The sequence below is a fragment of the Topomyia yanbarensis genome, chromosome 2, assembly GCF_030247195.1.
Source record: "Topomyia yanbarensis strain Yona2022 chromosome 2, ASM3024719v1, whole genome shotgun sequence".
In the NCBI taxonomy this organism is placed as follows: domain Eukaryota; kingdom Metazoa; phylum Arthropoda; class Insecta; order Diptera; family Culicidae; genus Topomyia; species Topomyia yanbarensis.
In genome coordinates this window covers 128,421,922-128,447,983 of record NC_080671.1, presented here as the reverse complement: position 1 = coordinate 128,447,983, position 26,062 = coordinate 128,421,922, and the positions used below count along the sequence as shown (strand labels likewise).

The window sequence follows — 26,062 nt, the reverse complement described above, 5'->3', positions numbered from 1 at the left end:
CGATTCTCGAGACTCGATTCCAAATTTAAGGAAACTTAATCCCTCTTTGAAAACGTGTTTAAAAGAGCAGGTAGGGCAATGAGTTTACACTGTTTCTATTATTAGCCCACCCATTTGAAGTCTTCGGTTAGAGCAGCGTCTTCCATCTTTGCTCAACGCATTGACTCAAATGGTAGTGCGATAAATGGGGCACTAGATTCGAATTCTCGCTGCGCTCAAACTTCTGTATTTCACCATTCTCAAGCCATTTTTGTTATTGTATTGTATTGAAATTGATAATTAATTAAATAGTGTGACACCCTCCCTAATAGGGTCAAAGCAGGCACTTTACCCTATTCAGTGTTGCAAATGGATTGCGGTATTGATTAGACTGTTGTGATTATTGTTTTTTAGTTACTAAATATTACACATCTGTCACCTGACTTTTTATTACGATTTCCCCAAAACTCTGATTAATTCTTTGAAAGCTGTCTGTTGTTTAGTTGAATTTAACACCCGATGACCGTTAAATGGGGGAATATTGATCATTTTTTTCAAATTTTTTTTGAATAACTATCTTCAATTCATGTAGATGCAACTGTTTGCATTTTTCAAACAATTACTGATACCAATAGATTGGAAATGTTCGAATTATTGGGTATTTTATTTCGTTTTCCTATGAAAATAACATTCCTTTGATCAGCAAAATATGAGTATCGAAATGAGAAATAATACTCCAAATATTGTGTACATTGCATATCTGCAGGCGATTTAATGGCCCGATATTGTGACGTCTCGAGAGAAAAAAAAATTGCCCAGAAGGATATAGCTGACAATTATAAAACTTTTTCAAGGAAAATAGTCGAAATAGTAAACAATAAAAATCTCGGATTTTTTAAATAAATTGTTTGAACAGATTAAAAAGATGCTTGAGAGCTATTTCATTTTCAATTTGCTTTTGTGTTCGTAAAAGCTATATTAAATGACGAAATAATCGTTGCCGATAGATGCTAAACATGTTTAGAATATGGTTTGCATTTTTTTCGATGATTTGGTTAGAGGGAATAATTTTATCGTACGCTACAGAAAAAAATTCATTTAATCAAACTTACCCCGGTGATCAAAGATACCCCGTTTTACAGGACTAATGAAGCTCCATTAAACACCAGATAATCTTAAACGAAACCAAAAAAGAATGGAAACACTTGAAAATGCATTATATATTAATTAGCCATTTTCCAAATAATGAGATTTTCACAAACGAACTTTCTGAAACATTGATCTTAAATTCGTGCAATTCATTTTATTATTTTGCATCGTCTAAATCATTTTTTTAATATTCATTTTATATCCTCATTTTATACAGTTCATTAATTCCGTGGATTTTATTCTTTTTATTTACTTTATTAATTTCGAATACATGACAAAATTTAAATATATGATCATTTCATTTCCAATCATTTCATTCAGCATTCTTTTTATTCATTTTGTTCAATTGATTTCGTTTTACCTATTTTATTAGTTTCATTATTTGGATTCATTCTGATCAGTTTATTCATTTAATGCGTTTTGTTCGCATCATTTATTTTATTCACTTAATTTTTCCAGTTCATATGTTTTATTCACTTTCATCATTTTGAAATCCTGACTAACTTTTTAGTCATTTCGTCCAGAATATTGATTAGAAACAGTTTAATTTATTCTAATTTTTATAACATTGCTAATGTCGTCAAATTTTCAATTTAATCATTTCATTATTTTTCTCCTTTTTGTTCAGTTGATAATTTTTTTTCAATTTGTTTATTTATTCATTCTATTTTTTTCATTGATTTTTTTGGCCCCTGTATGCCCATGTTATTTATAAACAACGTTTTAGAACAACTATAGCATTAGAGTCAGACAATATTTCCTTACAAAAACAAGTAAGGTTAATTACTGTGACTATTACCTTTTATTTGAGCGCTAACAACTACAAGAATCATCCGTATAACTCAAGTTATTGCAATTGCTCTGATTGAATTCCCTTGCAGCAGTGCTGCCAGAGACATTTTCAGTTATCGGTGAAAAATTGTAGTTTGCTATATCTTCTTTGTCCCAAAATATTGATGAAAACTGATAAATCTTATCAATTTAGACTGTCTTCGGCTACGTTTACCACTCAATTGAACATTTGAAAACTTTGTAGGGGATGTGTACTGAGGAGCGGAAGGTAAACATTGAGCAGCTTCTACATGTACGAAAGAAGCATGTATCTAGATCAAAACAGGTTTTTTGTGTTTCTTTACTCTAAAACTTTTAAGGAAAAGCGGTTTTGGAAACCTAGATGCGTCTGAAAACAGTTGGGCACGAAGGAGTAAATTTAATCCATATTATACATTTTGTTCGTTGTACAATTTTCATTATTTCAATCTATTTTTTGTTTCATTCCTTTTATTCATTTCGTTTCTTTTATTTATTTTATTCAGTTTACTTTTTATTTTTTCCAGTTCGTATATTTTATTCAGTTTATTCATTTTATTAGTTCTCTATCATATATATTCAGTATTCATTTCATCTAATTTGTTAGTTTGAAATAATTTAATTTATTCTATTAATTTTGTATTTTTTATTCATTAATTTTTAAATTTTATTTCTTTAATTGATTTTCTATAATTTATTCAATTTATTCGAGGTTTTATTCATGCATGACTCAAACCTGTGTTCATCTCACCTCTAATCGGGTGTTAACTTCGTATGAGCTCAGCAAACTAATGAATGATCCAACAGTGATATGAGTATGAAATGTCTCATCTCACTGTTAGGTGGATTAAATCGGTTTTTAAAATATTTTTGCCTTTCTCAATAGAAAGGTATTGCAATTGCTCTGAAAACCGACTTTTTAACGGAGGCCCGGAGGGCCGAGTGACAAATACCATTCGATTCAGTTCGTCGAGTTCGGCAAATGTCTGTATGTGTGTATGTATGTGTGTGTGTATGTATGTGTGTGTGTATGTGCGTCTGTGTGTGTACGCGAACACAATCTCACTCACTTTTCTCAGAGATGGATGAACCGATTTTTACAAACTTAGTCCCAAATGAAAGGTGCAACGTTCCCATAGGCTGCTATTGAATTTCTAATGGATCCGACTTCCGGTTCCGGAATTACAGGGTGATGAGTACGATCACGCAGAAAATGTCGATTTTAAGAAATTCTGCAATGAATGTATAATGGTGAAAATTTTTCCAAAATGTGACCACAACAGCTTCGATTTGTAGTACTAGGTCATTAACAGCCATTCAAAGTCTCTTTGGTCACATTGGCCACCATCATCGGTTCCGGAAGCCCCGGCGGAAGTATCCAAATTCAGACTAACAGTCACATCGGTTTCTCGGAGGTGGCTAGACCGAATCAACTAAACTTAGTCTCAAATGAAAGATGTTGCGTCCCCGTAAATGGCTATTAAATTTTATCCCCAACCGACTTCCGGTTCCGGAGTTACGGGTTGTGGCGTGCGATCACATAGCAAATTGTGATTCAAACCGATACTCCGATGGAAGCAAAAAAGGTAAATATTTCGCTAAAATGTCTCTCAAATAACTTAACTTTGCAGTTCTAGGTCACCGATGGCCAAACAAACTTTCGTTGACTACATTGACCACCATAGACGGTTCCGGAAGTGCCCGGGAAAAGCGGCCATCTTTCAAAATTTACGAACTCACATCAGTTTCCCGAAATGGTTGGGCCGATTTTCACAAACTTAGTCCCAAATGATAGCTATAACATCCCCATAGATGTATATAAAATTTCGCACGGATCGCTTATATGGGTCCGGAAATATAGACTAAATCGTTCGGTCACATATGAAATTCCCATATAAGTCGGAACTCTAATTTTTTTCAAAAAATTTCAGAAATCGAATTCGTATTTTTGATGCCAAACATCTTTAAAATGCATGAAACGTCGAGAGTTTATGTTATCTCGAAAAAAATTTATTTATGAAAATCGACTTTTTGGGACTTTGCCGATTTCGCACCTTTTTTCAGTTCAATATTACCGTGGCTGTTTTTTCTTTTACAAAATTTTAGAACTCGAATAATGATTTATTTTCCTGTACATGGTTGTCATGTGATGTATAATAATAAAATGTAATATATGCATTTAAAAGTTTTTAATGAATATAAACAACGCACACATTCTCGTGATTCATGATTGAGAAAGGCACAATTGCACCGCTAGGTGGATTAAAATAGGTTTTGATAATTATTAGTATGCATAATAGCGACAATATAATCAATCGATTCGCGGGTATGATTAATATGTACTACTGATAACATTTCTAGAACAACCAAATTGTTATTGTTGTTATTTTTATTTATCAGTGTGCAATCGGGCTGTCTCAACAACCTATTTCTGCAACCTATGTACATTAATTGTACACCTACCGTCTCACCGTTGCACTTGACAGTTTGTGCAGTGCTTTATGGTCACACCTACGACCGCGCACCCAACTTCCCATGAGCGTTTTGGCGGCTCAGAGGCTCCATGTTGCTCAGAGATACATTGCTCCTATACACATCCATGCATACAGGCATACATACTGGCTTCCATTCATACATACATTCATACATACATACAAACTATTTGGCACAAGTTTAAAGCGTATAACATTGTGTCATCTAGTCTGTCATCATATGGAAAATCATCTTACCATCGCGTTGGGGTCAACGTAATATTGGCAAATTTCGCATTGAATCCGCTTCTGTCTCTTCCTAATCTCCTTTTTGTCTCCTAAGTCCGAAGCGGATCAATCGACTATTAATTGAAACGGTAAACATACTAGCAGTATTAGTCCTTACTCGCGAATACTTTTCCTACAGCTGTGCTGTTTTATCTCTATCTTATAACATAATTCGATTATCCCTGTTCTAGTCAATATACGTATTCATTACATTATGGACCAGGCAAACCCTTATTTTTTCTATTATTATTATCCTGAGTAGCTATATCAGTGAAGGTATTTTAGGATTTCTCAAAAAAAATCTCTGCCCATAAAGACATAAGAAATATTTATCCACTATACTACACCGACCCGAAAGGGTTGCTTATCATTTCTGAGAGCTAGTGTGCTTGGTCGAGTTTAACAATCATAAAAACAAGTTCTGAATAATTAACTATCTCTTGGGTGACAGTCCTGCACTCCTTTCCTGAATTAGCCTCATACCCAGGATCAAGAGTCGACAGCTAGCAGGATCAACATGTCCCCCACCCAAGCGAATTGATCATCTTGCAAGTTAGAGTACATATCTAAAAACCAGCCAAGAAGACTTCCGAATTAATGAGAATGGACCATGCCAGTCGAAGGCCACAGGGCTAGCGCCATCTCGTACATTGTCATTGTCATTTCTCAGCCCACACCCTGGCAGACGTTCATCCGTCCATCTAGACTCTGTCAAGAGGAGAACCTACAAAGCCTAACTGTTCGTATGTGGTAGTCCGTATAGCACACCAGTTTCTTCGACAAGCAGGCGCCGGCTGTTAACCAGTCCCACAAGTTTCAGATACATTACATAGAGGATAGTCGGGGGCAGAAAATGAAGGGATAGTAGAGAGATTTTGGTTTGCTGAAACGAAACAAGAAAAGCAAAATAATTGTGATTAATATCGTAGTTATAATAAATAAGTAAACGATTTCTCATCTGTTGTTTATTTCCTTGTTCGTAGTCCTCCTTCCTGTTCCTGATCTGTTTGGGGTATTGGCTTTCCGTTTCCTTGGCCGTCACGTTCTCTTGCACCGAGTTGCATATATTGTAGCAAGAGAAACAAATGAAAAGACAAAACAAAAAAATTAAAATTAAAATAAATGCGAAATGCTCTCTTTCCAGACCCCCAACACAACCCTTTTGCTTATCATTTTGGTACCAACCAGGAAGCACTTAACATTGTACCAACTGCTCTTCAACCATCCTCTTGGTTTTCTCCATTTATTACTGGCATCACATGTGATATTTGGGTACGGAAAATGATTTCCTGAGCAGACAATCAAATGAAAGAAAATTTCCGGGCAATTAGTGCACTTTCTGCATCAGGTATCATATCGCATTTTTAGATACACATATTAAGTGTATCTACTATACGATATGATGGCCCGAAGGATAGAATAGCAACCCAAGCTTCCCATAACATTTGTAGAACAACCAAATTAAGATTTAAACCTTATTTTATGACACCGATAGCAAATAGAACAAATTACATCGTGGATGAATTTTATCAGTTTTATCGCTATTCTAAAAGTAATATATTTCTCATTGCACAAAAAAAGGTCTGTTTGCATATAATCAGGAAAAACATCATTTCAGATATTCAAGTTTTCATTTTGCCCGGTGACCATCTTGCCCCGTCCTACCCTACCAAAAGGGAGAAATTTTAATTTTCCAATTAATTCTCCAATTTTATAGAAAGAGAAATTAAATTCCGCCAAGAATTTAGTTTCCCGGTTCTTTCTACTATTTGTTGAGACATTCTATTTGAATGCAAAGCAAGAATAATATTAAATAATAAAATCGCGATGCCGTTATCAGTTCAGTACACAAGACGAGAGCGATTGTCCAATTTGCTATACAACCGCATCTTCGAGTGAGAGCATAATGCGAAGAGAGTAATTTGGCTTAGTTCGAAACCGAAAGTGAAACAGTGAAGTTGAGCTGAGCAGGTTAAGTATTTTCCACACACAACTGTGATGCAAGTGGTTTGCTGACTAGATACGCAAAACAATTTTTAAACGTAGATTTGGGTTACTATAAAATGGCTCTAAGAATCGTAGCTAAAAATTTCGTCAACCTGAGAGGATTAGGTAAATTTATAAATATTCAGCGTGGTAAGTTTAGCTGTTACTTTATCTAATTCAAGGACAATGTCAAATTTTATTTCTTGACCACTCACAGGTCTAGCTACTACTGCCAATCAACGTAAGTAATTTACAGGTCAAGAATTTATATGTTCGAGCCCCCCGCGAAACTTGCATAACCCACCTAGCGACACACAAATTGCCAAATCTTATCTACTCTCGCGATGATGAACAGTATTCAAGCGCAACAACTTCACCTCATGATAAGATAGTGTCCACTGGAAGACGGTTAGAACAAATGTTTTAATAGCGAATACTCATAGTATCTTTGAGAATTACAAATCCCTGATAAATTATTGACTGTATTACATTATTTGTGATTCTTTTAGCTGGCTTTAACTGGGAAGACCCATTAAATGTAGAATCCCAGCTGCAAGAAGACGAAATTGCCATCAGGAACTCTTTCAGGGTGTACTGCGAAGATACGCTTCTATCACGGGTGATTCAGGCTAACCGAGATGAAGGTCAGAACAGTCTTGTTGTTAATATAAGTTAGTATAACTAATCTGTACTATTTATTCCAGTCTTTCACAAAGAGATTATGAGAGAACTTGGATCATTTGGTGTACTCGGTTGTACAATCAAAGGATATGACTGTGCCGGAGTTAATAATGTGGCCTATGGTCTATTAACTCGCGAGGTGGAACGCATCGATTCCGGGTATCGGTCGGCGTTCAGCGTACAGAGTTCACTATGCATGGGTGCCATTTACGACTACGGCAGTGAGGCGCAGAAACAAAAATATTTACCCAAAATGGCCAAAGGGGAATTGATCGGGTGTTTTGGTCTAACGGAACCCAATCACGGTAGTGATATATCCGCGATGGAAACTAAGGCCGTACATGATCCGAAAACGAAAACATACGTATTATCCGGTAGTAAAACGTGGATCACAAACTCACCCATTGCGGATATCCTTATCGTTTGGTGCAAAACCGAAGACGGCAAAGTTCGGGGATTTATCGTCGATCGTTCGGAAAGCTCAGCCGGGCTAACCACGCCTAAGATTCAGGGTAAATTTTCACTCAGAGCTTCCGCAACCGGAATGATCCTGATGGATGAGGTTAGGATCCCGGAGGAAAACATCTTGCCGAATGTGTCCGGTATGCGTGGGCCATTTGGTTGCTTGAACAACGCTCGCTACGGAATCGCTTGGGGAGCGCTTGGTGCTGCGGAATCGTGCCTGAAAGTAGCCAGATCTTACACACTAGACAGAAAACAATTCAAGCGACCGCTTGCTGCCAATCAGCTAATGCAGAAAAAAATGGCGGATATGTTAACGGAGATTTCCTTGGGACTAGTTTCGTGTCTCTATGTGGGTCGTCTGAAAGATCAAAAGTTGTAAGTATTACGGTATTGCTGTATGGTTCTAGATCTAAGCTGAAATATTTCTTACCGTAGGCACACTTCCGAAATGATATCGATGCTTAAACGCAACAACGCCGGTAAAGCACTGGAAATAGCGCGGGTAGCCAGAGATATGCTGGGAGGAAATGGTATATCCGATGAGTACCACATTATTAGACACGTTATGAATCTGGAAGCGGTCAATACGTATGAAGGTATCGATTGGTTCATATGCGATTTAAAATATAAATTTAGCCGATGTTCGTATTTTTTCAGGAACGCACGATATTCACGCACTGATCCTGGGTCGAGCTATTACTGGCATCCAAGCATTTTCGTAAAACATGAAGTTACAGGAACACGTAACAAAATGCATTTATGAATTAAACGGAAACTTGCTTTAAATATCAGACATTTTACTGATAAATACTGAGTAACAATGGTTTCAATGAAAATTGTGACCCTAGGTGTAACGAGTATGAAAAACAAAAAAAATAAAGATTATGCGATTTACGAGAATCAAAAAACGAAAAACCACTGGAAAAAACGACACGTATAGATCCCATATTTCGACCATACCCACACGACACAGAAACCGCAATATTCAACTTTTTTCTAGGACAGGAATATTCTCTATATCTCAAGACATTTCAGCATTTCAATACATTACTTCCTTAGTATATTGAACCTACAAACACTACTCTAAACCGTGGGCCCGCCGAACAGCACTTGCCTCGTCCATCTCGTTCAGTAACGCATACCCGTTCGGTTCCATAGCTACACTGGCAGTCCCGGAACTGATGCACCTAACTTCACTTGAATAATCCTCCAATTCGGCAAGCGGTGCATTCACCCGTAGTACCTTGTGAAATTGTCCTCGCGAAGTGACGTCCAGTATCGTACATCGTCTTCGATTCAAATCCGCTTGAATGGCATTCAGATATTCGGAAGGCATTACGATCTCTAGCAACATTATCGGTTCCATCAAGCGGCATTTTGCCATCGAAAGAACATGCCTGACACACTGGGCCGCGGCAGCCATTATGAAGGTATCCGCCGTACCCTTTCCAATCGTCAGCTGATGCAAAATGATGGAAGCGTCCATTAACTGACCTCCCAACTTGGGGCCACGCTCCAAAGCGGCGAATGCACCTTTCTTAACGAACGACATTTGCTTTGGTCGTATCAATTTCAAGTTTTCCTGGGCCTCGGGAGAATTATCTAGGCGGAACCTCTCGTCGCACTTGTTACCTTGGATTGTCAGTTCCATTCGAACCAACTGCCTGTTACCAGCGATTTCTTTTTCGGCCGTCCAAGAATCACGACATGATTCCTCCAAAGATTCCTTGTAAGCTATCTGCAGAGGGCCCAAATCAACATCGATTTTGTACTCTGAAAGAATTCTTGATTTTATAATCTCCAGATGAAGCTTGCCCATGCCGCCCAAGACGGTCTGCATAGTAGTTTCGTCGTAGGTAATACGCAAACTGGGATCTTCACGCTGGATCTCCTTCAGAGCATTATCCAAAGCGACTTGGTATGCTGACGATGGAGGTTCAATAGAACAAAAGTATACTGCGTCCGGAACAACAGTTTGAAAGGAAAGTTTCGTTGCTAGCACCTCATCGTCACTGTCTTCCGAGCTCGCATTGTCTTTGTTAAGTTTTTTTAGTGCATTTCTCAAAACAGAAACATTGACCACCACTAGATCTCCGGTTACCGTTGATTTCAGACCAGCACATAAACCTATGTTTCCGGCACTAATTGAAGATATTTCCCGATATTCGTCTGCCCAGGGTGCGTACATTCTTTGAACGGTTTCCGAAGTTCCTTTGTCAGTCACAATTTTTGAACCCTTCTTGAGACTACCTCGGAAAACCCGAATCAAACTTAACGGACCTCGTTGTTTGTCGTGAGTTACTTTGAAAACCTTTCCTACAAAGTCGGTGCTGAAACAATGCCAAACTATATGTTACCGAGTACATATGCCGATTGTAAAATACTCACCCAAAACAGTTGAAAACTTCGTTTCTTTCATTTGGAGCCGGTAAAAGTTTTAGGACTGCATCCATAAGAAGTTGAATCCCAATATTTTTGTATGCCGATCCCACGAGAACAGGCACAATCTGCTGTTTCAAAGTACATTTTCGAATTGCACGCAACACCAGCTCTGGATCAATATTCTCCATGCTGTCCGAATCTATGATTGATTGCGCCAAATCATCATCTATTCCGGACAGAATATCAATGATTTCCAATAAACTATTCCGTACATCAAGTTCCCGCTTCTCAGACAGAGGAACACTTTTGTACGTACGACCGTTTGATTGTTTGTCCCAAACAACCTGTGTTCCAGTCAAGATATCGATTACTCCTGAAAATAGCTGATAATTTTAAAAATTTGACGAAACATGTCCATTGTTATCCTACCAGCAAGTTTACCATGTTCAATTAATGGTAATTGCAACGGAACAGGAACTATCCCAAGCTTTTTTTCCAAGTCCTGCAAGCAACCGTGAAAGTCCGCGTTGTCTTTATCCATCTTGTTGATGAAAACTAGCCGCGGAAGTTTGTGTCGATCGGCCTGACTCCAAACCGTGACGGTTTGCGCTTCCACACCAGCTGATCCATCCAGTATGACTACGGTGCCATCGACGGCCGCAAGCGACTGTTCCACTTCCATCGTGAAATCAATGTGCCCGGGTGTATCTAGCAGATTTATTCGATAGTCCCGCCAGTCGAAACTCACCGCTGCACTACAAATCGTTATACCTCGCTCTCGTTCTTGTACTAGGAAATCCGTCACTGTGTTGCCATGGTGGACTTCTCCAAGAACGTTGGTCTTCCCGGAATAGAACAGCATACGTTCAGTGGTGGTTGTTTTGCCTGATAACAGAATTTTATACTACTGCCTATAAGCGTAGACGCAGAATAACTTACCACCATCGATGTGTGCGAGGATGCCTATGTTCCGAATATATGGCTCCGGTAAGGAACTACCATGATTCCATCGGATTTGAGACACATGCCGAAGAATCCGTTTGATACCGTGCGAAGTTGATCTATTGCACAACATAGCTGATGCTACCTGCCGGCACACATTTCTAGCCAAACATGCCAAATGGTCCTAAGTGAAAATGACAGTTTCTCTTTGTTTACTTTCTCTTTCGCTAATAACCAGATAGCTGGCGTCCCTATCTCTACACATAGGGTTTTCGATTGATTGACACCGGTGTAGTGGAGTGCACTGGTTTTGCACTTTCTAGCAGAAGTGTCAAAGGAACATACCCAGTTTTCTGCACTTCTGCTAGAAAGTGCAAAAACGGTGCAGTTTCAGTGCACTCCACTACACCGGTGTCAATCAATCGAAAACCCCAATACAGAGTTTGACAATAGGCAACATCGTTTTTCCACCGATCAATGGGGGTCAGTTTGACAACATCAAAATCGCTTGAAATGTCATCAACAAATAGCGGTAGCAGTAAACAATAGAAAACAATGCACACTTCCTCTATTTTGATGCAAACTAACCCGAATAGAAATGTACACGCAGAAAAATATGCCGCAGTTAAAATGAAAAACCAAAACTTTATATCAAAACGCAATAAAAATATTGATACTATCTATAAAATTATTTAAAAAAATATTTGTCATTTTTTGAAAGAAAAAGAAAAAAGTTTAGTTTTAATTGCACGAACTTTATTGAAATTAAAGATATATGCTGCTAGTCATAAAAAATAAAACGATTCGTATCAATTGTAACACTTTTTCGAAACGACTGTTTATAGTTTTAAAATAACAATTTTTTATGTCGTTTCAAAACAATGCCTCATTACACAGTTTCTCTCCATTTGACATTGCAAAGTTGCTTCTGGTAGAGAATTTTTTATTGACAGGCATGAAATGCAGATTTCTGGAGCAGAAGTGACGTTTTCCGGACTGCGTGCCATCATCAATTATTTCGGAATTTTCGTAAGTAGGTAATTCATACGTTATTGTTTGTTCTACCACCGAATCAACGCTAATGTTGTTTGAGTGGCGGATAAAGAACAAAATTTGTTTTATTTACGCTGTTGAGCGGAGAAAAAACAGATTGGTCATAATAAAAATATCTATCTCGATCCTAAATCTAATAATTTTTATATTTTTACAGGAACTTAACACTGTGTAAATCGATGAATCGATGGAAATATGCAGATATGCAGGAAATCCGTTTCTCATCAGGATTGGATCAAACAACACGACTTACGGATCACACCTTCGGAACTTCAGGTACGGGTTTTAGAACCTGCAATTTCAATCAATAAAATCGTTGTTAAATAAATAAATTAATGTCAAATAAAATACCTACCAATATTTCAAAAGCATTATTATTTATTAACTAATATATTTATTGTTTCGAATATTTTTGACAAGCCATATCAATCATCAAATCTGTGCTTTCAAATACTTAACCTATTATTGGTGTTACCTGTATTGTTTTTTGATTCAAAGTAACTAACTTTATCAAAACAAATAAATTTACTTTGATCTAAGCACGAAAACTGTGTTGAATTAACTTTTATTTAGTTAGATGCCCCGTCCTGTCAAAAATGCCAACAATATTAAATTGTTTTATTACTAACAAAAATAATTGTTGTTTCAACAATAAATCTGCATAAGCCATAGAACAAACGTAAAATTTGTTGTTTTTAATGCAAACTTTCTTTAAATTCTCAGTATTTTTTTCTGCGTGTTGAACTTAAGTGTTTCACACTTAATTTTGCCGCAACTGACTTTACACTTAAGTTTTATGTGTCAAACAATTGATAACGCACTTCTTTGAAAAAACGCTAATATCAATAGAAACCACACTTAGGTTTCATATGCATGGAGTATTCTAATTAAGTGTCTGACAAATGGCTTTTAAATGTGATCCACATACAATTTAAGTTTGCATCAGCTTAAATATCATATCATTACTTACATAAAATACATGCGCAAAAATGATAATTTTCAAATGGGGAGAACATTTGTATGCACATAACATAAAAGAATTCAGTTCAATTAAATATTTTATTTGAATTTAAAAAAAATACAACTTAATTCATCACTAAATATATTCTCTTAAAAGAAAGCACAAATAAGTTAATGTGTTATTCCTAAACATTAAAAGGAATAAAAATGCTTTACCAGTAACGCGTCTCTTCTTTGGTCCTGTTTATATGAAGTCCGTCGATTTAATTACCTGCAAGCACAAAATTATTTATCAATCATGCAAACAAACATTTTATATAAATTTACTTACCATGCAAAACATGCTGAATATGCTATGCAAACCTCGATTTAAATATTAATTACTGCATATTTTTTGCCGCCATGTTTCCCCAAATCAATGTTGTGAAAAACCAACTTGTCTTTAAGTGTTTTCACGCTTAATGTTGCCGAAATTGTCAAAAATAATGAATTTCATGTGCAAATCATATATGATTTAATAATGTGATACTTAACATTTATATGAGATGACAGTCAATAATACTATCACGTGGGACGCTTAAATTTTAAGTGTTATTTTATTACATTATTTACAGTAATGGGCAAAACATTTACTATTTAATTCGCTGACACCCGAAATTCAATTGACGTGGCACTTACGGCCAATTCCTTCACCTGGATGAAAACCGGTTTTCGTTGAAAGCCGGTTTTCGGCTAATTAGTCACCAGCAACCCGAAAACTGGTTTTCAGCGAAAACCGGTTTTTATCCAGTGAAGAAATTGGCCGTTAATGTTGCCGCAATTGTTAAAAACATGGATTTTATGGGTAATACATTTAGGGCATGTTCAGGAGTGTTTCAGTTGTAGATTCATAATTTTGACAGTTCTATAAAATAAAACTGAAAATTTTAAAACTAAAACTTGCTGATCCCAGTAGCAGTTTTAGCGGGTGTTCTATTCAGTTTAAAATTCATTTCCCGCCATGCCTTCAGCGTTATTGCATTTAAATTTATTTTTCCCCAGTATATCGAGTCCAAGTGTCTGTGTTGTAAACTCTCCATGTATTTAAAACACAGTTCTAAACGTGTTTTAAAATCAGCAACAAATAGAGCGGCGTCGTATAAGAGCATGTTCAGGAGAGTTTCAGTTTTAGATTTATAATTTTGACAGTTCTATAATATAAAACTGGAAATTTTAAAACTGGAACTTTCTGTCCCCAGCAGCAGTTTTAGCGGGTGTTCTATTCAGTTTAATGTATTTTTCCCCAGTCTATCTGTTTTAAGTGTCTCTGCTGAAAACTTTGCATGTATTTAAAACACAGTTCTAAACATGTTTTAAAATCAGCAACAAATAGAACGGCGTCGTATAACAGTTTTAAATTTTGAAACAAAACTGTTCGAAATATTGCCCATCCTATGAATTTTAAGACCCTAGTGCGTGAAATTTTTGACAGCTAGTTTTCCGCGCTCACTAATACTAATGCAGCATTTTGACAACATAAATATGTCGTGTCATTTTTTATCGACGAGCGTTGCAAATTTCAATCAAGATTTAAGTGAATATTTAAAAAAAGATATCCATAGAATGGCTGATATACTTTCAGAAGTCTCTAAGCGGCGCGCATCGGTTAACACTGTTTATTATGTGCTGTACGGCTACTATTTTTTAGGACTTTCAAAAGCGAAACTTGCCATCATGTACCGGAAACACAAGTCAACAATAACTAACTGGATTCAAACTTACCAAAGAAACGGGTTTTTTTCGAGGAAAGAATATTATCGGGATGTAAAAAAATTTGGAGCAGATAAACGAGAGTGGTTGGTGGAATTATTTCTTGCTAAACCAACGTTATACTTAGATGAATCAAAAGAACTGTTTGCTCGCCAATTTAACATCACAATTTCGGCGTCCTCGATTTGTCGTATACTGCACAACGAAGGATTAACCTGGAAAGCGCTGGATTGAAGAGCTATACAGATCAGAACGGAAGATATCGTAAGGTTTTGTGAGGAATTGCATCAAATCAAGTGGGATTACCATAACTTAGTTTTTTTGGATGAGGTAAGCTTCGATTCCAGATCTATCCCGGTCAAACCATTCGGAATTTGATTCGGAATCCTGAATGGAGTCAGTATGGATTCCAAATCAAATGCAACAACCGATTCTGAGTCGGAATCGGTTGTTGCATTTGATTTGGAATCCATAATGACTCCTTTCAGAAATCCGAACCGGTTCCGGAATGAGTTTAACTGGGATGCTACGCACAAGAGGATACGCTGTGCGGGGGAAACGGTTGATATGTAGAGGCGAATTTGTAAGACGACCAAGAGTTTCATTGCTTAATAGGACAAAATTTTTCGCTTGTTGCAGACAGTTTGCTCTCAATGCAGATAATGTACAATGTTATCCGGGTTATTGCTCCGTATGGATTCTTGATGGAGCTCGCATTCATTGTGATTCTGCAATAATTTCCTATTTGCGCACATTGGGTATTTATGTAATTTTTCTACCTGCATACTGTCCTTTCTTCAATCCAATAGAGATCGTATTCGGATTAACCAAAAGGCACTTGAAAAAAATCTACCAAGAGACTCGCGAGAAGGACATTCAATTAGTGGTTGCAAAGGCGTTGGATACGTTTTCTAATCACCCAATAAACAATCTGTTTCGCAAATGCGGTTATGTAAGAGGTGGAAGATTTGACCCAACAATTGCCCTAGAAGAAAATCTCACTGGCCTTGGGTTTGAAGACAATTCAGAGAAGCGAAAGTAAAAAGTTTATTGTTTTAAATATAAACATAGTTTTTTAAAAATTATACATGTATTCTTATTAAATAGAACATTGGTAATTAAAAAGAAACATATTAAAAGGAAACATTGTTTTTTTGTTATGAGCAAAATCAGGGTTGTTAATACGATACATTTTTCGCGATAATTTATCGGCGTTACTCGTTAACGATAATGTATCGTCATCGAAAACTCCGTTAACGATAATGTATCGTCGTCTTCATCGTCATCGTCGATAATTGTATCGTCGTATTCATCGTTATCGTCGGTTCATCGGTTATCGCGATACATTTTGCGTTACTTTCCCGTTTATTGGAGTTGAAGTTGATGCGGTTAACTTTCAGTTGTTTAGAAATAAATACCTATTGAAGGACATGTTGTTGGCAGTTGAAAATCAATAGTTTTGGACATTTTCTATGCACAGCGGAGATTTTTTTTTCAACTTTTCGGGAAAGTGTATCATACTGAAGGGAAAGTTGTTGGCAGTTGAAAATCAATAATTTTGGACATTTTCAATACGCAGAAGGGTCCGACGATGTGTCAAAATGGATTTTTTTTTTTAACTTTTTGAGTAAGTTGGTGCACAGAAGAGTCCCAGGTGCACAGTGCGGCAAAAAGGTGATCAAAATTGTTTTGACCATGAAGAAAACAAATTTTGAGCTATTGTGTAATTAGTAATTTTTATCACGCAAAGACATATATAGAAAAAAACTACTAAACCACTATTATTAGGCCATTAGGTGATTAACATATTTTATTATAATTTTAATTTAAACTAGAAGATTTTGAATTTTAAAAAGGAGAATATACATATTTCCAATGTATATTTTTTTCTAGTTGGGAAGCTTTTAGCCCCTCCTCCGTTTCTTCTCTCCACTATGTAACAAGATGCTTCATGCTTCCTTCTTTTACCCTCAAACATGTAGTGTCATTTATGAACGGCCTCATAATAGAGTTTCAGTCGTTTTTGAATAAAGTGAAGACACGTTTTTATCAGCCCCTTGGTGAATTGACATTGACAAAATCGGCACATATTTTTTCTGGTTCTGAAGAGACGATGTCGAAACGCAAACACCAAGACTAATATATTTTTTCTTTTCTTTTTAATAAACCGCAGTAAATAAAAAAATCTTCCTTAGTCCCTCGACAAAGCCTCATAACCCGTTCTGATTATTTAGTAAAAATTTCCCTTAGGAGGTCTTACAGTACAGTAGTATTATTTTTGTATATTTTGCATCTCTCAGATAAGAAAGATATGCTAAAGAAGGAATTTACTCGAATTTGACTTGAACGTAGACTAGAGACCACCAAACGGTTTTGATAGTGTTTGTTTTACAGATTCGTCTTGGTGAAGCTATTCTTGCGGAAATTTGAGGCTTCCATACCAAAACATTGCTTTTTGGACACTAAATCATTCGATAACTTCTAAGTTGTAAGAGATACAAATAAACTAACATTACAAAAATTCTGCATTTTCTTATGCTGAACGAAATCTTGGAACATTTTGAAATTCTACAAAATTACCAGGAAAAGTATTTTGAAATAAGCAATTTTGTGGGGTATATCAAAGAAATATTCACAAACGTATAATTAAATCGACAGATAGACACATAGTCTCTTCAGCGAAGTTAATACTAAAGATATTCTCAACAACTTCGTCAAAAAAAGTTTTTTTTATTTTCATGAATGACTAAACAAAAATTTGCTTCTCAGCTTTAGAGGGATTAAACACCCAACTAATACTTTTTAAATGCAAAAAAATATAAATAAACTTTGCTGAAGACACTATAGCTAAAAAATGTTTTTCGTGGTTCAAAGAATTTCTTTCACTTTTTTGCCATTTTGAAAACACTGCATTCTCCTGTGAATTGAAAATGTCCAAAACTATCGATTTTCAACTGCCAACAACCTGCCCTTCAATATAAAAAGTTTGCGAAAAGTTGAAAAAATTCTATTTTGACGCACCGACGGTACATGCCCAAAACTATTGATTTTCACTTATTAATAACTTCTTCAATATAATAAACTTTCCCTAAAAGTTGAAAAAAATCCATTTTGACACAGCGTCGAACCCCCTGTGTATTGAAAATGTCCAAAACTAATGATTGTCAACTGCCAATAACTTTCCCTTCAATATAAAACACTCCCGAAAAGTTGACAAAAAAATCCATTTTGACACATCGTCGAACCCCCTTGTGCATAGAAAATATCCAATACTATTGATATTCAACTGCCAACAACATGTCCTTTAATAGTTATTTATTTCTAAACAATTGAAAGTTAACTGCATTAACTTCAATTCCAATAAACGGGAAAGTAACGCAAAATGTATCGCGATAACCACCGATGAATTATCGACGATGACGATGAATCTGACGATACATTATCGTTAACGGAGTTTCCGATGACGTTGATGGGTGGTTAACGTTATCGACGATGACGATTAATTATCGATTAACAACCCTGAGCAAAATCATCATTGATGATCGACATCATCCATCTCCTCTACGCGACTGGCTAAAAATGCTCCAAAGTCTGTTTCCTCCACTTGCACTGCTTCTTCCGCTGCTGAAATGAACGTGTCGCCGATTCGGTCTCGTTGCTCAAGGGCCTCTAGGTGCCGTTTCACTGATTGCATTTTGACAATCATGTTTTGAGCAGTTAGTTGCATGTCCTCAAAGGCTTCACGAAGTGATTCTACATCGTCATGATACCCAGCATTTACACTACGGGCAACAGCAAAACCTCGACGAATTGCTGTCAAACGAGGCTGTTCTTTAGCCGAAAATAATTTCACCAAATGTGCGGGGGGAGCATCGTGTAGCAACCTTTCTTGGCAGTGAAACTCTGAAGTATAAATGGCATTAGCCCACATCATCCACGCAATGTCCTTTGCTTCCCATTTATCACCATGGATATCTCGCAATTTTTGCGCAAGAACCGCAACTGATTGGTTCGAAGCAGCCCCAGCCTTGTCACGTTCCTCCGGCTCCAACAAAACTTCGCGCAGTCTTGAAAACGCTCTTGTTGTTGACAGAAAGTGAATAAACATGCAGTAATAGATGGATTTCTTTGTTTCTCCAATTCTGTAAAAGTGTAGGGGTGACTATCTACCGTGTAACATCTATGGTTGGTTTTATCATTAAACAACGCAAAACGGATAAAATCATCCTTTTCCGGAATCGGCTTGGAGCTCCAAACAGGCATTGCCACTCCTCTTTCATCGCACGTAAAAATCACTTCTCGTTTCAAAAAAATTTTCGCCAGCAGCCAACAACTATGAGTGAATTGCTCGGCAGTATTTCCGGAGACTCCCCATTTACCTACTTCCTTGCCGGAACTATGGCCCTTAAAATCCCGTACCGCAATCAGCAGCCAGCAACTAAGCAATCCTTCTGGCAATTTGTTCTGAGAAAATCTGCTTTCACTTTGTTGATGATCAACATTTTCTGCTTTGCTGATATCCATCCCGGTGTCGGACAAGCTTAAACTGTATTCAATCATTTCAGTTGACAATACAGCACCAAGAGAGTCATCGTCAACCAAAATATCCTCCCGAGAATAGTTGATTCTATTTAAACACTCTTCAACTTCCGGATCCGAATCCGGGGGTAGTGAATCGTCCGTATTCATTGTTGTTTTAATCTGTATTTGCCGAGACTGAAAACGGTTCTGTAAAAACATAATATCACATATTTTAGTCTTTTGTTATGAAATTTAGAAAAATATCTACCTAATCTAGCGGCAGCAAATTGCAAACACAAAACAAAAAGAACTGTCAGATAGGGTACGAGAAAACGGAACACATATGTATATGTGTTGTGAGGGGAATGCACTGTGCAAATATTTTCAACGCAGGAGTCTTGTTAGGTGCAAAATGCGCAATAATAAAACAAAACGCTCTGCTGGGGATGTGAAAGTTTCAGTTCCAGTTCTACTTTGAAACTCCTATATAAAATAGAACACTCCTGAACATGCCCTAACAGTTTTAAATTTTAAAACAAAGCTGTTCGAAATTATAAAATGAAACGCTCTGCTGAGGATGTAAATGTTTCAGTTCCAGTTCTACTTTGAAACTCATATACAAAATAAAACCAAATACAAAAACGTCCTAAGCATCAAAATAAAAGAAATTATTTTCTTTTGTTCATGCGACTTATTTTCGAAGTTGAATTTAATAAGTAAAATAAATTAAATGATAATTGGAAAGCTTAGTTATTCTAAAGTAACATGCCATTCGTTGGTTTTAACCACTTCCAGCCAATGATTTGTTAATATAAACTAAAGTTTCCCGCATTTTTTTTTCTGCAAGACTTCTGTTAAATCCAGTGCAACTATTTACCATAGTAATGAAGAACATTCGTATTCCGGTGCTCATTTTGTCGAAAACTTTGAAGAAATTCAATATTCGTCGTAAGAGCTACCTTTGCTGAAAAAAGCCGTATGTGCAGCGTCGTATGATTCTTGGGCCCGAAAAGAAGACCTATGTGAAAGGTCCTATAATTTTCAAAAGGACGCATCATTCTAAAGCGCTTAAAAACTACACTAGCACTAAACATTTCATGTTTTTAGCATTATTTACCTAAAGAGCATAGTCCTTAGACTATATTGGCATAATTGTTCCATCAAAACGCATATTTGTTCTCTAATAGGGATTTGTTTTAGGTCCATGAAACTTCAGCCTCGTTTTTCTCAGTTCGAGCTCAATGTCACTTAGGACCTTTTGAATAAGTACTCTTGAGTTAAGAAGTTCAGGAGCACGCACACATTCGCGAAACAGATCAAGAAGGTCCGACTATCCGAGCGAGAAATAGATGACAGAAAAAGAGAAACATCGTTGGAGCATTGATGTAGATCATCTGTCATCACGTACAGAGAAAAATCTGAATCGTTGAAAAATATCATTTTTTCGACAGTATCCAAATTTTTAGTAGGATTTGCCATCGATTTGGGAAAGGTTAAATTCTCGAAGTGATAACGCTATTTTGTTAGAAGCAAGTATTCGAAATCTTCCTCTTTACCAAAGGTAAGTATAATTGCGTCTTTTGTACCGTCGAGGACTGACATTTTTCTACGCTTTCATCATGATTTCGGATGATGCGATCATGTACTTTCTATCTACGCTTCGCTGGTTGTGAAATAGCCTTCACCCAACGCTACTGAAGTAATGTGTACAGCATCCCGGTGTTTAAAACTACCCGGCATTAGTGGCCCTGTTCAGCAGAGAAAACTGATTATGTAATTCATTTATCCAGTTATCAAATATGGGTAACAAGTGATGTTGATGTGAAAACATGAGAAAGGAAAATTCTTGAATCATGTTATTTTTAAGTAAACAGATAAATGAACAAGCGCAATTTGGCCTAGAGTTATAACGGGAATCATTTGCATCACTATTGTTCTTACAGACTGTGAATGACAAGACAACTGAATCGCATTTAGAGCACGACCTTCAACTTTACATATGGGGTGTACGCCAGTTTTATATAAAAATGGCGAATATTAATTTACATCTTTTGAAATTTATAACCACAGTACTTTAAATAAATTTTGTTAATCTGAATAATACTCAGTATTATGTTTTACCAATTATTACAAAAACCTACATTTACCACACTAGGTATGAGTGATAGAAAAGTCAAGAAGGACGAAACAAACAAAGAAATCATCAACATGGGTGAAGCTGCTGGATTCTTGGATCGTTTTGTTGGTGATGTCAGCAAGGGATCTGCCACAAAACAAATTCTCGTCGGTGCTGGAAGTGGATGGTAATGTTTGAACGTACTTTAATAATAACTGTCAGATCCAACGATACTATCACACATTCTAGGGCAACCGGCTATATCACGATGAAAATAGGCAAAATGGCCGCGGTGGCGGTTGGGGGTGGAATTATCCTTCTCCAAATAGCCAACCAGCAGGGATACATTCAGATCGATTGGAACAAAATTCACAAGAAGGTTGACAAGGTCACCGATAAGGTTGAGGAAGCTGTCACAGGTCAAGGACCAAGTTGGGCCGATAAGGTAAGCAATTACTCTTCTTTTGAGCAAGCACTTAAATGCATTATCGTAGCCTTTCGCTCACATCTTTGAAGCGCAAGTTTTCACTAGACTAGCTCACTTCACCTATGCTTAGCGTGTGATTCCTTCTTACAGGTGATACAAGTCGCCAAAGAAAATACCTATCTGGCCACCGGTTTTCTTGGTGGATTCCTGATTGGTATGGCTTCTTCATAAATCTCAAGAACCCTCACGATTACACCAACAAGAAGAGTGCAAGCGAAGCAATCAAGTCAAAGTTGTGGTTAAAAAACATAATCGCTGGTTATAGCCGCTAGAACAGCAACTGAAGTGAAAATTTTCATATGAACCTACAATGCAATTCCTATAGTTGGCCCAGTTCAGTGAAATTTATGAAAGCGATTTGATGTTTTCGGGCTATGCCATTAATGCACATGGTACAACAATTTTATTTCACTCAAAATGAATATTATTTTAATTCAACGAATTCTTTGATCGCTCTTTGAATAAAAAAAAACTTCTTATCTATGATGAGAAAAACTATTTTTGCATGTTTTCCTTTGATTTTTAAGTCACCTCCGTTTCTTTGTTCGTTCGTGGGTGCATGGACAACAGTTTCGAATTGTTTCATGACACCACCTAAGTAACGTTTTCGTAAAGGCGCAATGAAGCCGAGCAGATTGCTTGGTGCATTTGCTTTTATTTCGATTATAGAGGTTTCAAGCTTGGTGAGATGCGAACAAGGCAATCGATTTACCAACTACGCTATGTCCGCCCACTGCTCGACGTATTCTATATGTTCACATCATCAACATTGCGGTTGAAATTGGGTAGACAAGCTCGCTTGCCTGTTCCACTATGATAGTAAAAAAAAAGTTAACTTTTTCCCATTCATGGTGTTTGTATGGCACCATAACTTAAAACAGCCAGAACTTTAGGTATCCACGAGTTTTAATTGCGAAAATTAGTAAGCTTGACAAATAGGACCATCACCTTTCATTTGAGTACTAACAGTGGTTAGTAATGTCAGTAGAACCGAGATTATTGCAATTGAATTGATTGGATTCCGTTGAGGCAGTGCTGCCAAAGACAGTTTTAGTTAAAGGCGAAAAAGGAAGTTTCGATATAACTTCATTGTTCACTCGGTGTCGGCGAGTTGATTTAGGCTTTCGCACATGTTGTGTAAACCGTTTGGATTTAGTGTCTAACTGGCGCCAAATTGGTGTTAGTTTGGGTATATAGTCTAACTGGCAGCATGTTGGTAGAAACATTCAAATTCAACTTTTATAGATTGGGTGTTGTGCCCTCATGGAAAAATTGGTTAATTCATCTTTCGGAAAAAAAGAAATGTTGCATTAGAATAACAAGTTGTTGTCTAATGATTCCATATCCAACTACTAGGAGCAATGCACGGACAAAAATAAGCGGTCCTAAATTGGAAGAGCTTTGGCATTTATTATTATGATTGTCAGGTTTTGCTTGATAAATACATCAGAAACACTAAAATTTGTTAAGTTAACGTTTTAGCGTTTCAATGTCTTCTCTTCAGTATACAACATTTATGTATCTTGGCTACCATATAATTTTATCAATTAAGTTACATAAAAACAATAAAATGTGATATGCGACTGGTATCTTATTTTGTTACCATTATATTAATACGAATTAGTCTAATTTCCACCCTTTTGCAGGCCGAACGTTTCGTTGACCGGAAATTGAATCAAGCTGAGGATGTGCTGAAGAAAAAGGGCAAAAAGGCTCAGAAATGGTACACCAACCTGATCGGTGACGATACCGGCTGCAAACTGAATGATCTGCATATATTTATGTGTGCCTTCGCTGCAGGGGTAGCCATTGGTATTGGAACAGCATAGATTTGAATGTCTGGACAAACATGGGTATATGAATGCAGTAGAGCTGCACATTACATGAAAAATCTAAACGAACAATTTATTACCAGCGAAATTATACCTATCTAAAATAGTAACACCGCTTTTCGTTGGCCAAACAGACGAAAATCAGGTAGTTCTACGAATGAACAAGTTTTACCACGCGCAGTTGTCTCACAGATACGTCTCCTAAGAATGAACAATGTATTACTGAAACTAATTGTAACCAGCGTTTAGGAAAAAAATGAACATTATAAGCGTTAATTTAATTCTGCGTCCCGCTCCCACATCAGCTTTATTGGCCGCAAGACATCATTCGCTGTGATTTCACGAACAGGATTTGAGTTTGTAAGAAATGTCTCCGTTGCGTTGGAAATACTTTTAAGAATCTGCAAAAAATCTGAGTCATCATGAATCCTGTATTTATATTATTGTTAAGTAGAAGGTGCTCGAGCGTCAAAGCACAACCAGAAACCAATATATTTTCAAATGATCATGTAACACATTTTTCAATCATATGTACTTAACCGAATGTAGATAAGCTTAGCTGCATATCCCTATCTGAAGCGAAAACACAGTAATAAAATACCAACCAACTCCACAATAAAGATTTTTTGTTTTATCTTTTGAGAAATACGCTGCAGTGCTACTTTTAAGGCCAATTTCTATGTTACTCGTCTCGTATGTAAGGAACTTATTTTTTAATAGTTTGAACCAATGAAGCATGTAATAAACGGAATTATTGAAACATAATAAATGGTTTTATTTGTAGTTTAAACTTTGTGTCTTGTACTGTTCCAACAATTTCAGTTACCCGCCAAAAATCCACCTTCCACTGGCAAGCAGTGTCCGTTGATGTAGCCAGATCTATCACTCAGTAAGTATACGATTGGTTCAACCACCTCAACCACTTCGCCGAAGCGAGCGAGAGGAATTTTTGCTATCAGCGGATCAGCCCTAGCCGGGTCACTCCAGTTCTCGCGTCCCATTCTGGTCAGTATAACAGTAGGATTGACGCTATTGACACGTATTTTCTTTGGTCCCAGCTCACAGGCTAAGCTTTTGGTCATTGCATCCATTGCTGCCTTGGTCATGGAATAGACCGAGTGACCCTGAAAAGCTTTGATGCTGGCCAATGACGATAGATTTACGATGCTGGCACCGGGGGGCATTTTTGGAATGAGTAATTGACTCACGTGAAATGCTGCTTTAATGTTGATGTTGAACGTGCTAAAAAGTACCAAACATGTCTACATAGTGCTGCACTTCTGGCAATCTTTAAGATTTACTCACGCATCAAAATCCTGCTCAGAAAGCTCTTCGTATGGTTTTATAATAGCTATACCCGCATTGTTGACTAATCCATCAACTCTATCTATATTTTTCAAGGCCGCAGTAGTTGCATTCCAGTCACTTAGATCAACTTGTATGATCTCAATTGTAGAACACTCTTCTTTTAGAGCTTCCAATGGACCGGGAGAACGCGATACAGCTACTACCTGGGCACCCATTTTCACTAGTGTTTTGCATAGTTCATTACCAATTCCTTGAAAGTATAGTAATGTATAATTAGTAACAAAAACCGCAAGGGTAATGACAATGTACCATGACTATTATCATAAATTCATCAAAACTTTACATTACCTTGCCCTGCGCCGGTAACTACTATTTTCTTTCCCTTTAATGATATCTCCATCCTATACGAACTATATTCTGCACGACTAAATAAAATTTTGACGAATGGAAGGTACAGAGTTTATTGTGAAATTTTTCGTAATCTTATCAAGAACCGGCAATAAACAAACTGTATGAGAGCGAATTAAATTAAGCTCAAATTTATTTAGACAATATATGAAAGTTGTATATGTGAAACCGGCGCTATCGCTAAAATAACTCAAACACTGATATGGATTACTAATGTATACGGTATTTGCATACTAGGTTGGATTACGAATCCAGAATAGCCTTGGATCATACATATATTTTTTTGCATATTGCCATCCTTTGTCTGGTTCGGTAAAGACTTTTTGGTGGTATCCCCCAGAGGCAGGATTCGCACCTTCAACTGAGTTATGATGACATTCTAGGAAGAACACATGATTATCGCATTGGCGACGTTATCGTACCCTGCCTCTAAGGAGAGTCAACACAGCCACAGCCTTGCATTAGGCCAGAGTCC

The 26,062-nt window shown here is 36.9% G+C and overlaps 4 protein-coding genes across 6 annotated transcripts; 2 read left to right on the top strand and 2 right to left on the bottom strand.

The window, feature by feature from the left end:
- Positions 1 to 6,617: 6,617 nt before the first annotated feature.
- On the top strand, positions 6,618 to 8,722 carry LOC131681259 (glutaryl-CoA dehydrogenase, mitochondrial). Of its 2 annotated transcripts, none has more exons than XM_058961970.1 (6): positions 6,618 to 6,833; positions 6,901 to 6,924; positions 7,193 to 7,327; positions 7,388 to 8,204; positions 8,265 to 8,425; positions 8,487 to 8,722. In XM_058961970.1, the coding sequence occupies exons 1-6, from the start codon at positions 6,761 to 6,763 to the stop codon at positions 8,549 to 8,551; spliced, it is 1,275 nt and encodes a 424-aa protein (XP_058817953.1). In that variant the 5' UTR covers positions 6,618 to 6,760; the 3' UTR covers positions 8,552 to 8,722. The 2 variants fall into 2 exon arrangements, with proteins under 2 accessions (XP_058817953.1, XP_058817954.1); XM_058961971.1 differs by having other exon boundaries at positions 6,710 to 6,833; positions 6,901 to 7,091.
- Positions 8,723 to 8,857: 135 nt separating this feature from the next.
- On the bottom strand, positions 8,858 to 11,286 carry LOC131681258 (ribosome-releasing factor 2, mitochondrial). Its single transcript, XM_058961969.1, has 4 exons — positions 11,151 to 11,286; positions 10,641 to 11,096; positions 10,218 to 10,584; positions 8,858 to 10,159 (listed from the first exon to the last, which is right to left on the bottom strand). Exons 1-4 carry the CDS (start codon positions 11,284 to 11,286, stop codon positions 8,908 to 8,910), a joined length of 2,211 nt encoding a protein of 736 aa, XP_058817952.1. The 3' UTR covers positions 8,858 to 8,907.
- A 9,480-nt stretch (positions 11,287 to 20,766) lies between these two features.
- On the top strand, positions 20,767 to 24,640 carry LOC131681257 (FUN14 domain-containing protein 2). 2 transcript variants are annotated; one of them, XM_058961967.1, is made up of 4 exons: positions 20,767 to 20,997; positions 21,592 to 21,739; positions 21,802 to 21,997; positions 23,686 to 24,640. In XM_058961967.1, exons 2-4 carry the CDS (start codon positions 21,594 to 21,596, stop codon positions 23,866 to 23,868), a joined length of 525 nt encoding a protein of 174 aa, XP_058817950.1. In that variant the 5' UTR covers positions 20,767 to 20,997; positions 21,592 to 21,593; the 3' UTR covers positions 23,869 to 24,640. The 2 variants fall into 2 exon arrangements, with proteins under 2 accessions (XP_058817950.1, XP_058817951.1); XM_058961968.1 differs by lacking the exon at positions 23,686 to 24,640 and adding an exon at positions 22,130 to 22,537.
- On the bottom strand, positions 24,340 to 25,722 carry LOC131681256 (L-xylulose reductase). Its single transcript, XM_058961965.1, has 3 exons — positions 25,528 to 25,722; positions 25,177 to 25,429; positions 24,340 to 25,113 (listed from the first exon to the last, which is right to left on the bottom strand). The coding sequence occupies exons 1-3, from the start codon at positions 25,577 to 25,579 to the stop codon at positions 24,690 to 24,692; spliced, it is 729 nt and encodes a 242-aa protein (XP_058817948.1). The 5' UTR covers positions 25,580 to 25,722; the 3' UTR covers positions 24,340 to 24,689.
- Positions 25,723 to 26,062: the final 340 nt, after the last annotated feature.